This window comes from Mesitornis unicolor, unplaced genomic scaffold (assembly GCF_000695765.1).
Source record: "Mesitornis unicolor isolate BGI_N332 unplaced genomic scaffold, ASM69576v1 scaffold23900, whole genome shotgun sequence".
NCBI lineage: Eukaryota > Metazoa > Chordata > Aves > Mesitornithiformes > Mesitornithidae > Mesitornis > Mesitornis unicolor.
In genome coordinates this window covers 51,014-63,089 of record NW_010160666.1, presented here as the reverse complement: position 1 = coordinate 63,089, position 12,076 = coordinate 51,014, and the positions used below count along the sequence as shown (strand labels likewise).

The 12,076-nt window shown below is 37.5% G+C and overlaps 1 protein-coding gene across 1 annotated transcript in view; it reads right to left on the bottom strand.

Annotated features, from left to right (window-relative positions):
• The window catches only part of ARID2 (AT rich interactive domain 2 (ARID, RFX-like)), a gene marked incomplete at its 5' end in the record, with an annotated part of 98,708 nt that overhangs the window by 36,256 nt on the left and 50,376 nt on the right, over positions 1 to 12,076 (bottom strand). Inside the window, 3 exons of the mRNA XM_010190637.1 lie at positions 1,793 to 1,860; positions 4,590 to 4,808; positions 5,646 to 5,779. Of these exons, the coding sequence (XP_010188939.1) occupies positions 1,793 to 1,860; positions 4,590 to 4,808; positions 5,646 to 5,779 (421 nt within the window). The remainder of the gene's footprint in view (positions 1 to 1,792; positions 1,861 to 4,589; positions 4,809 to 5,645; positions 5,780 to 12,076) is intronic.

The window sequence follows — 12,076 nt, the reverse complement described above, 5'->3', positions numbered from 1 at the left end:
ACCTAACAAAGAAGAATTTTTTAGATGATAATGTTAACAGTGAAGAGAAGGCCACACATTCAACAGCCATTCTATTAATCTTAAAACTGCAAAAGGAAATTTAAAAGAACAGCTACCCAATGTTGACCATATCTCTCTCCTGTGTCATGAAGCTTCCCATAACGCTTCCCCTGATTTCTGTTCTGACACAGCCGCAGTTGCAATACAAGGTAAATTATTTCCAATAGTAGGGTCAAACAAAGGCTTGAAGTAAGAGGTTCTAAAAAGTCTGGATTCTTGGCATTAGAGATAATTTTAGATCTGGTGCTAGTTTCTGACATGCTTTCAGCAGTATTTCACCACAGAGTGGTACAACACATGCTCAAAAATAGATCTTGGAGAACACCCGAGGTTTTCATTAGTAAACCCTAGTGCAGTGGTTCTACTTAACACTTTATTAAAAACATTTATCAGAACCATCTGTCCTTATCTATCACAATTACTTAAGTTTATATAATTAATAAACATATAACAAATTAGAATTTTGTGTAATTGTAAATGTTTACAGATCTAGACATGGAGCTTGTTGCTGTTCTAGATCAGCAACAGTTTGTGACAGTTTAGGGTCAAGTCAACACAGAAATGCTACGTGCTTTACAAAAACCAAACTAAAAGACAACATACAGAACTTCTCGACATATTTTTCAATGGAAAAAGGAAACAAAGATTATGAGGAGGTTTTTTGTTTGTTTTTTCTTTACACTTACCTTCAGCACATCTGCATCGTGTTCAAGTTCATATACTAACAAATATGTGAGCTTACCTTTTTGTTTTTAACTTTACCCAGGAAACTTTGGTTAGGGAATCTATTCACTGGTATTTCAGCAATACTTACCATTTAACTAACACTACTATGGTCCAACCTGTCCCAAAGTTGAGTTACATAAAAGACAAATGCCTAACAAATATTTCCTTATAATACTGGTGAAACACATCAGTATATGAGATGATTAAGAACTTGAGCAGACACCCAGCTATGACTTCATAATGCACTCAGCAGCTTATACTGTCACATTTTTACTTAATAAAAAGCATAAGTTATCTAAATATATTTTAATCTAGCTTTCCTCTATTTTAGCCACATAAATCATCACCTGAAATTCATTTTAAGGAAATTGTATATTGCAGCAAATACGCTGAAATGTCAAACCTCTTTCAGCTATAATATATTTCATGCTCTCATTCACCTGTGAATGCTCACCTAGAATAAAGAGGAACCATTTATTCAAAGAAACCTCAGTTATATTTTTACCTCATTTCACTATTTATACAGTAGATCATGCCCTCTAGTGGAAAGATAAAAAAGCCTTGTGCAAAAATAGTTTCACTGAAACAGACTCAGAACATTGCTAATGTTATTTAAATTGGTGCTATGCTTCTTATGTTCTGGACTTAATTCCCATGTTTCTTTACTGATCATGGCAGTTATGGGGGAAAAAAAAGTTATTTCTTGCTAAATATGTTGGCCAGTTTTCCTTTTCTTCACACACATTAAGTTTCTTACAAAAAGAAACTAAAATGAAATCCTTCATTAATTTGCCTACACCTATTTTTTCTTAATACACTTCTTCCTGCTTATCCAAACACTTTATAACAACTGTGACTGACTGTCCTGTAATATTTAAATCAAAGGAATAAAGTAGAGAGCAATTCAAAAGACATATGATGATACACCTTATGTTTTTTTGTCTTTTTAAAGGAAATTATGCCCACCATATGCAGTTCAAAATTATTTTAATAATTTTAAAATTACCTTAACAAAATCTCTATCAGTTTTCTCTTTCCATTCTTCTCCAAATACAGCAGAAAATGATCCTAAAGCTTTAAGCATAAAAAGCAGAATTTAGTAAAATTTAGAAGTGCACATTTTTTTTATTCTTTACTAATCCATAAATGAAATACTGAATAACACTACAGACTCTTCCAGCATTTCCTTTTCATTTAAAAAAAAAATCCTGTACTAAATGGAATAAACCAACTGAAATTTCTGTCATAATTTATTTAACTGCTACTGCAGTTCTACAGTTTAAATAGAGGATAAGTAGTCAATAAAGAGTGAACCCTCTAAAAACCAATGTGAAACTTTTCCACAGCTCTTTTCCAGGAGTCAAGACAACTGCTCAATTTTCAGCCTCACATCAGCAACTTCTTTCCACAAGCACAGTGTAAGCTGTGAACACTGCTTTAGCAATTAAACAAATTACCACTGATGTTTTCTAAAAAACATTAACAGTAGCAGCGAGACTTTGACAGCACTCAAATGAAAACCAGTATTTAACCAGGAAGCGTAAGAGGTGTTCTTGGGTGTTTGGTGGAGCCACGACCACTGATTTTCTCCTCATCGCTCCCTGAAAGCGACAGAGACTCAGTCAGTCTGACCCAAAGACTTAGTCAATCCACAAATTACCTCTGTCTTGCACGAGTTCTGTAATGAACTAATGACACATTTAAGTTACACTTAAACATTTTGGTTCATAATGTTTTATTGTTTAGAACAAAATGCTAAAAATCTCAATTCCAAGACTGCATCAGCTTTCAGCTGACGGAATCCAAGCCAAGGCTTATGCAGCACTCCAAACTGAAGATACTCTCTACCCCCAAGCCCCTCATGTGAAATAATCTCAAACACTGTGGAGGAAAAAAAAACCTGAAGACATTTTTTTCTTGTTATCTGGAAACAGTCCATTATAAATAATGACAAATATAAAACCCTAACTATAGACAGGACAATTCTAAAACCCTCATTAAATAAAGTTAATCAGCTATCATTTATTTACACCTGAAACTACCATGACAGTATTTCTATACTACCTGAGTTTGCTAATTACAGATTTCATTAATCACCAAACGTGACAGATTTACCTTCATTATTTACAATATAAAACCATGTAAGCATTTCAAAATGAAGCTTCATGCTTCAAAGTAAATACCCCCCCCCCCCTTTCTCTTCCCCAATTTACTTTTATTTTAGTCCTCCTAATGCTGCTATGACGCTACCTGGATTTATCCAGAAGACATAATCAGGAAACATAAAAAATTAAGTTTTTCCTCAGGGAATGAAAAGAACAAGCCCATTACATGCTCATCATTCCTTCTGGCTTTACTGCCAGTATTTTTCAATACAAGAAATACTAATACAGACCAGCTATGGAACAAGCACTGTGGGTTTCAAGCACAGAACTCGAGAAAACATTGCCTACCTTTGCAACATCCAAAAAAGTCATGAAACAGCAATACAAAACTTGATGAAATTATTTATAAATTCCTAAGTCCACAGAAGTTCCACCAAAAGAACAGGGGAATGATGGCAATCTCAAAAATCTCGAGAGCAAGCATCCTGGAATCACTGCCATAAAGGACTAAGTTTCACTTGAGCTTCCTTTCAAATCTTTTTCTTTGAAAGTTCTTGTGACTGGGTTAGAAGTAGACACTAAATGACCAAAATCTAACCATTTCTGAAGGGCATGGGTCCAAATCAAAAACCTAAGAGAGAAGCTGGAGCACACTACTGCAATACTGGGGGAGGAGGGGAAAGCTACAAATCATTATGTAAAAATGCCACTGGTTAAAAAACCCACCAAACAGTTCCCAGTGTCTGACACTGACTCTTGCCCAGAATTTCAAAACCGAATCTCTGACATATCATACTATGTTTGTGCTTACACATGCAAAGTAGATTTATACTCAAGCAGATAGGATCATCTGTACTAGCAGACTTAAAGATACTGAAAAAACTCATTTGAGCAATTTCTTATGGTGGTAATTTCTGAGATTCAGTATAAAAAAAAAAATCAGCACATAAACCCAGCAAATCATTCCTCCTCACCGCCAGAGACAGGGGCCATGCTGCTACGACTCTGGGATGATTTGGGTTAACTTATTTCCCCCTCCCCCTTCTCCTCAACATAAAGACAAACAAGCGATTAACTAGGAACAACTTGGCATGGAGGTCACATTGAGGAAGTCAGAAGAATTTATTTCACATACCAAAGTATTTGGATGGGATTTCTCTCTTTCAAAATTTATGTGCTAACACATTAAGTAATTCTGAAACTCAGATTAAGATTTTTATCCCTTGAGTTTGGTATTCTGGATTTCACTACACTTGAATGTGTAGTGAAGTATCAGGTCTTTATCCTGATATTTCTTAGCGAGTCACTGTTTTCAGACTGCCTTTTTTATTTTTTAGATTTGTGACTGCTCCTAGAAAAGAAGCATGAAGTCAGTATGGTCTTAGAAATTCAGAAGAAAGCAATAATACACTACAAGGAGATGGGAATCCAGTGCTGTAAATCTGAGCATCTTGCAATGAAACCCTATCACTAAAAACCTAATTCTTACATTTCACTAAACTGTTAAATAACACCGCTTTAAATTACCTAACTTAAAAGGTACTTATAATGTCTGATAAAAACTGTAGCTGTGGACAAGGTAAAAACTAGATATACTACAGTGCAATAAATTATAAACACGTTAATCATCAAGAGTTGTGAAAGATGCTACAACAGGTATCGACTCTTTCTGTGGCAAAAATGTGGAGATATACTTACTGTCATCAAACACCCCAGCGTTTGCAAGCAGTAAAGTGATGATTTTAGGGTCCTTTTCAAGCTGCATGACATGCTTGCTTTCATTTGAAAGAAGAGTACATACATTAATTGCGAAGTCCACTTCATTTGGGAGTCCAGATAACAGTGAAAGCACCAATTTATTATAGTCATTTGGTGAGTTAAAGTCCATAGACAGCCCATAGCTTTGACGAAGATAATCTAAATAAGAAAAAAAATAAAACAACATTTTCACAGCTAAACTAATATTCAGATGATACATTAAGCAATATTATTATGAACTGTATTTTAAAAAAAGTTTATTAATAAAGTACTGCGGGTCTTAGTAAGTTATTACAGTGTTCAAATTATTTTTTCCATGTGTCTTTGGCCAAAATGCTGAATGTATTCCTCTTAGCTGTGTACCTTTCTAGTCAGATATTCATTCCTTCATCCTCTCCAGAATGCAATACTGCAGTATGTTCTCCCAAATAAAAGCTTTGAAAATGCAAACTTTAATTGAAGCAGAATAGAAGTGTAATACTATTTGGAGTAATTTTCTACACAGTGAATTACACATCCATCCCACAGAGTCCAGCAGCTTCCAATTTGTTTATTGGTTCAAGATTGATACTTTGGTCTCTAAATTACAATGTTGTTGATTCTGAAACCTTACACATGTGCTTTATTCCTTGGATTTTAAAGATTAATTAATCATACGGTCACTTCAGGTATTTGGCTCTGTAAAGAAATGATTGATGTGACAGAAACACAATCTGCAAATTTTCAAAGCATGTTGTTTCAGGACAAGTAACTATTTAGCCCTGCCAATAAGAAAAAAAAATGTAAAGAAAATAAATAGTTTATGAATTCTAATAATGATTTTGTTTAGGTTCACAGTGGAAAGGTTTTTAAGTGTGCTAAATTAATAATCTGAGTGATGTACCGATTTAATGGTTTTAATAATATTGTAAATTTACTGCACACTATTTCTGTAGCCTGTCCAAGTATATATCTATCTATTATGGAAAAAATAGCATTTTTTCCTCAAAAATTTACCTGACACACTGTGTTGCTGGTAGTTATAGGAAGTTGGAATTGCACCGATAGGAAGTTGTGGCTTTGGATTGCCTGGTTGTACCTCATCATCCTCTTCCCCAAAATGATGGACTTTTTCATACTTTTCTAGATAACTGGAATTATAAAAAGAAGAAGAAGGTTTTGAACAGATATAGTACAACTAAATCTTTCATCCCCCACCCCCAAGAGCTGAACTGCCAAAGGAAACAAACAGTACAAACATGGAGATTTACTGGAAACAAAGCGGTGTAAAACACAAAACATGAGTCAGGCTGACAACAGGCAATACTGAAAATGCAGATATGCAAAATTATGGCTTTAGATATTAAATTCCTTCACATTTCTCAACAACAATCCCTAGCTAAATTGCAATCCATTAAGCCCTCTTGTGACTAAGTCCATTTTTCCCAAATCAGCTTTTGCTACCCAAGATAACTCCACAGGTAGCAGCACCATAAAAGTTACTCTGTGCAGGTTACCAATACACACACTGAGGTCAAGGCCAGAAAAATACTTACTTCTTTTTCCCTGACCTAAAGAGAAACAGTGTATCAAGTCCAAGCAGTCACACAACAGTAAGAGAATTCAGGGATACTGAGGGCAACAATTCGGGATCAGAAAGAAGTCCTGAGCCATGGCTCCAATCAAGGACTCCTGGACATCCCTTTGAACTCCTTAAAGAAAACTAAAAAACATGCTGATAAACCGTACGCAGGATGGACTGCAAGCACAGGTGTTGCATATACCAAAAGTAAGCAGTCAATCAGTTTGGTAAATTGATTCTCTCAATTAACAGTTAATTCAGCATTCAAAACTGCTGCACTCCAGTACAGGAAGTCAACTGAAAAGGTCCCCTGTACCCTTAACTTCACACTGGTACCTAGTTACACAACCCTTCACGAAATTATGTCAAGATCACAAAGTTGCCTAAATTTATAAACTTTCATTGTGCTGAAAACTGACAATACAGTCAATTGAAACATAAGACACATATTGTATAATCAGAAAATCACTTAAAACATTTATCTTCCTCTTTATATAGGCTGAAAATATTTGATGTATTAGGAAAAATACCAAGCTTTTGGTACTATTTTTGTCAGTAGAGACTGAAATCACTAACTCATGGTTAATCAGAAAGATTTTAAGAAAAGGATATTCTCATTGACCTCCAGGGAATATTTCACGTGCATTAAATGAGCAATTATTTCATGAAGTGAGGTATAAGTGACATAACCATAACTTTAAGAGGTTAGCAAATACATTTTTTGTTAAGAAAACGGTACATCACAGAAGGAAGGAAAACATTTCAAAAGTTAGTGAGGCATATCATGGTATGCTGTATCACATGCAACTACAATTTGTGCCTGACTAGTGTTCAGGATATTCAAAGTACTTTATACGTTATTATGTGAACCACTGCTACAGCACCCACCTTATTACACAGACTCCTGAGAGACTTAAGGAGTCAGCAAAAATCTTCCCTGCACTATCATTTGCTTGTAGGGATTTTAACAGACTAAAAATCACATTTAAATATGGTTGGTTTCTATCTTTAAACTAAAAATCCTCATTTATGTGAATTCGGTTCCTATTTAAAATCTGCAAAGAAGTAAAATCTTATAAAATTACATTGTTTCTAACTTGTTAAAATTCATAACTCCACACTCTCCTACTCACCGGTTTTTAAATCTAAAACCTAAGTGTTCTTTTCCACTACATTTTCCTTACTCTTTATCCCACTTCTTTTCTTTGCCTTACATCTTCTCTCTGAAGTCTGAAACCAAACATAACCCATAGCTTCCATTTGGCAAACGGTGATTCTCAGTGCACAAGCAAAGGCACTACTCCAAGGGGGGAAAAACAATACTGAAAAAATAACTGAAGAAAACCCAAAACACAGACACACACAAAACTGCAGCTCAATTCTAAAGAATTTATATTCTGTCGCAGTAAAATGGTAATTCAGAGAGCCTGACTTAAGTCATTAGATAACTGTTTTATTATTTTACTTCCCTGTTGCGTTTTATCAGCTAAGTAATACCACAGTGTTTCTCTGCTTTATTATCTGCTTTCAGCGATTCAAGCCTTACTTTTAAAAAATAATTTCCTTCCAATATCGATGAATTGTTAAGCACTCCGTAAATGAGCATTACATCACTAAATACGGCAATCACACACACACACACAAAAAGATCAGATGCCACAGTTTCCGTTTTCCGTATTAACATTTACTTGAGAATTTCTGAAACATTTTAGGATAACTTCAAGGAAAAAAAAAAAGAGAAAAAAACAAACAGAAGTAGTTTTTTTATATATATATACACACATATACACACGCGCGCGCGCACACACACACACACATACATATGGAGAGCGCGTTAAAGCTCAATTCAGAAGTATGCTCAAGCTCTGCATGGGAGATTAATATTAAATATAATATGGGATTCAGTGATTTAAAGGAAGATAAGAAAGAAATATACACCCTGTGGAATATAACTGATAAAAAGATTTTGAATAGCCAAACATCCAAGTGCAGTCAAAACCTGTGTGCCTGGTGAGCCATGCACCACACGACCTTACGTGTCCCAGGACTCCAAGCACCCCAAAACGCATCTGGACTGGTTTGCAGACCTAAAGGACCAGCTCAGAGACAGCCTGACCTGCCTTCCTCCCCACCATCCTGTCTCTCACTCTTCAGAGCACTCATTTAGCAAACAAAGCCTGTTCTAGGTTGGCTTTCCAGGGATTTTTCAGGCTGAGCAGGGGTCAGATGAACACTAGATGCAGGGGAACCAGCAAGGGTACATGGCTGAGGGCGGCATGAAGAGGGTGGGCACGGGGCCATTTCTACATTGGCAGAGGCTGCACTGCCTCAGCTTCTTGAATGGGACTTCCTAGTGCTGTGGGTAGATCAAATTTCCTCATATTTGTTGGTCTGAGTCAAAGCTTAAGCTTAGCATAAAACATTTTTATTACTGAAGATAAGATTTCATAAGACTATTTAGTAAGATGAAGTAAAAATCCCTGAACAGAAACACAGGCAGTACTCAAAATACAGCTTGCATATTTACTACCATCTTTTTCTGAACTTGTCAATTCCACCAAGAATGAACAGCTATTTAAGTATTTTTTTAAAAAGCCTTATAAATCCTAAAATAATACATGTTGTTCCACACTTTAAAATACAAACACTGAACCTTATGCTTTTTATTAAAGCCACATCCCAGCAGAGCCGACAAACGCGACTATCCTAGATGTGCTCCTCTGTTGACACCTACTTTATTAAAATGTGTTAAAACAGGTCTGCCAAAAACAGAAACTCCGACCTTTCAAAATCTAGTTTCCTCTTCCCTTTCTTAGCTGAACAATTACACTGTTTCCCACTTGGCTTGATTAAGACTTTTTTTTTTTGAGGGTAGGAAAATTAAAAGACCTTCGCAAATTAAAAGAGTTATAATTTTTTTAAAGTGTTGACAACCCTTACAAGGTTCTCACAAATGTCTTACTACATATTTCACAGGAAACCAGGATTCAAATCACCCTTAAGTGATGATCTATTTTTTCCCTATGCTAAAACAAATACCAACTTCACTTTCATAAATCCTCAGCTCTTTTTGTTGTTACACTCCCTCCTTCATAAAACTCATCCCAAACTAATCAAGTTTGCTGAGGGAAAAAAAACCAAACAAACACAAACCAAGAAATCAGAATAAACAAGGCTCCCAACAACCACAAAGCATCAGTTACAAAGGCCAAAAACCAGGAAAAGGAGGAGAAAAAAACCAAAACCAAACACACACATGACAAATAGAAAGACCTGCCCCACCCCTAAAATATCAACTTACCCCTTTTAAGATACTCCTAGTTTCACAGAATCACAGAATTATTGAGGCTGGAAAAGACCCCTGAGATCACCAAGCCCAGCCTGTGACCTAACACCACCACATCAGCTAGACCATGGCACTAAGTGCCACATCCAGCCTTTCCTGAAACACCTCCAGGGATGGTGACTCCAACACCTCCCTGGGCAGTCCATTCTAATGCCCAATCACCCTCTCTGTGAAAAAGTGCTTTCTAATATCCAGTCTAAACCTCCCGTGGCGCAGCTTCGGGCTATGCCCTCTCATCTTGTCACCAGTTGCCTCGGAGAAGAGCCCGACCCCCACCTGACTACAATCTCCCTTCAGGTCTCCTCTTCTCCAGCCTAAACAACCTCAGCTTCCTTAGCCTCTCATTGTAAGGCTTTCCCTCTAGTCCCTTCACCAGCCTCATTGCTCTCCTCTGGACCTGCTCCAGCACCTCAACATCCTTCTTAAAGTGAGGGGCCCAGAACTGTGCAGAGTACTCGAGGTGAGGCCTCACCAGTGCTGAGTACAAGGGGAGAATAACATCCCTACTCCTGCTGGCCACACCATTCCTGATGCAGGCCAGGATGCCATTGGCTTTCCGGGCCACCTGGGCACACTGCCGGCTCATGTTCAGTCAACTGTCAACCAGTACTCCCAGGTGCCTCCCTGCTGGGCCGCTCTCCAGTCACTCTTCCCCCACTCTGTAGGCTGCATGGGGTTGTTGTGGCCGAGGGAGGATGTTTCACTACTTCTGAATCCATCCAGTTGAGCAGTGCTGTATGACTGAATTTCAACCATAATAAGTAGACCTTAACAGACTGCTTTAGCGTGATTCCTTGATGCTGCATAAGCACGAACTGTTTACAGACAGCTGTACAGACCTCAATCCTCCAAACCCTCCTCTGGTTTCCTGCAGACAGAATGCATGACCTGGAGTTATAGTATAGAGAAGGAGCTTTGTAAATTAGCTTGTAAATGAGCTTTGCCAGACTTAAATTCTAATCTTACCAGTCTGGCATACAGCTACTACGCAAACAGCAGAAGAGTGAACATAAAGACAGGCCCTGCTCTAAAGATACCAGAAATGTAGGAAAAACAAATAATAGAGCTTTTCTATTACTGAAAAACAGTTGTGCAAAAGCTCGTAATAATCAGATAGTTGAAAAGGCTAACCTCATGTTTCAAAACAACTCAGATCTGTAGCCATAGACTAGAAATTAAGACTTTTATCACAGAAAAAGGTTTTTAGGAATTCAGAATGCTTCCTTAATTTAGCAAAGTCACAGGTTGTGTACAACAGCAGTCCAGGTCTCAACCTTCTCTTTTAATTTCAACACCAGCAACGATTAGGCCCTGAGAGAGAAAAGTGCAGCTAAGAAGTAAGAAAAAGAACTAAAGGAACTAACTAAATGCAGGGCCAGGACAAAATTATTAATGAAACAAGCAATGTATATGGGATATAAAAGTTTCAAAGACGTCTGAGGAAAAAACCTAAGTATTATGTTGAAGCCTCAGTGAGAATGAAGTAATGGAGAAAGCTGCCTCCATACACGCACAGAAAGGTGCTCCACACTGTTAGTGTGGCATCTAGAACTGGTGTTAGCCCAGATCCAAAATATTTAAGAAACTGAAAAGCAATGAAACCCAGTGGCAATTTACAGCCATTCCCTCCTCTCAGCCTGGATCACACCTCTATTCTGAGAGGCTCAGCTTTAAAAAAAACACCAACCTGTAGGTAGTTAAGGTCTGGCGGCTGGAAGATATCGCGCTGTACGGAAAGCATAGGGCCCCTCTCCTGATAGCCAATAGCGTTTAGTTTATGATGTACGCAGACGGAAGTGACGTTGTAAACCCAAGCTGTATAATGCCGTGTCACCTACCAATAAACGCCATTTGCCATCCACCACATTGGTGCCTGTGAGCTGATGGTCCGCGCAGGCCCAAGGGTGGGGTCGCCGAGCCGTTCCTGAACCAGGTCGCCACGCCTCCGAAGGCAACACCAACCAACCAAAACGCAAAAAAACCAACAAAACCAAAACATATAGCGCCCCCCCCACCAAAAAAAAAAACCCAAGTCACTACCACCAAAACCACAAAATAACCCAACAATGAAAACACACACATTCCTGAGGAACACCTAGAACTACAGGGTATGCAAAGCACTGAAATATGGGAAAATACATGGGCAACCAGAGGCATGTGAAGGCTGGCTACTTTTTGAAGGGCGAGGGATTTGAATGCTTTCTGAAAGCTTGGTTCCTTTAAGGCTCCCTTGAGTTGGAAATCAAAAGATAATATCCCTTTGAAAATCAAATTCACATATTACACATTCTGTTCCTACTACAGAACTTCAGTAAGGCATTTTGTTGCATTCAGGTTTGTGAGAAAGTAAGTTCTATGAAAAAGGCTAATATTTTTGTCCACTAAAAATACTTCTTTAAGTAACAACAAAGGCTTTTATTCAGTCAAGTTAATTTCAGGTTGCTTTCAGATATATGGGAAAAAATAAAGTCTACACAAGTGCACATATAATTTACTAACAGAAGTAGCCCTGAATGGGCT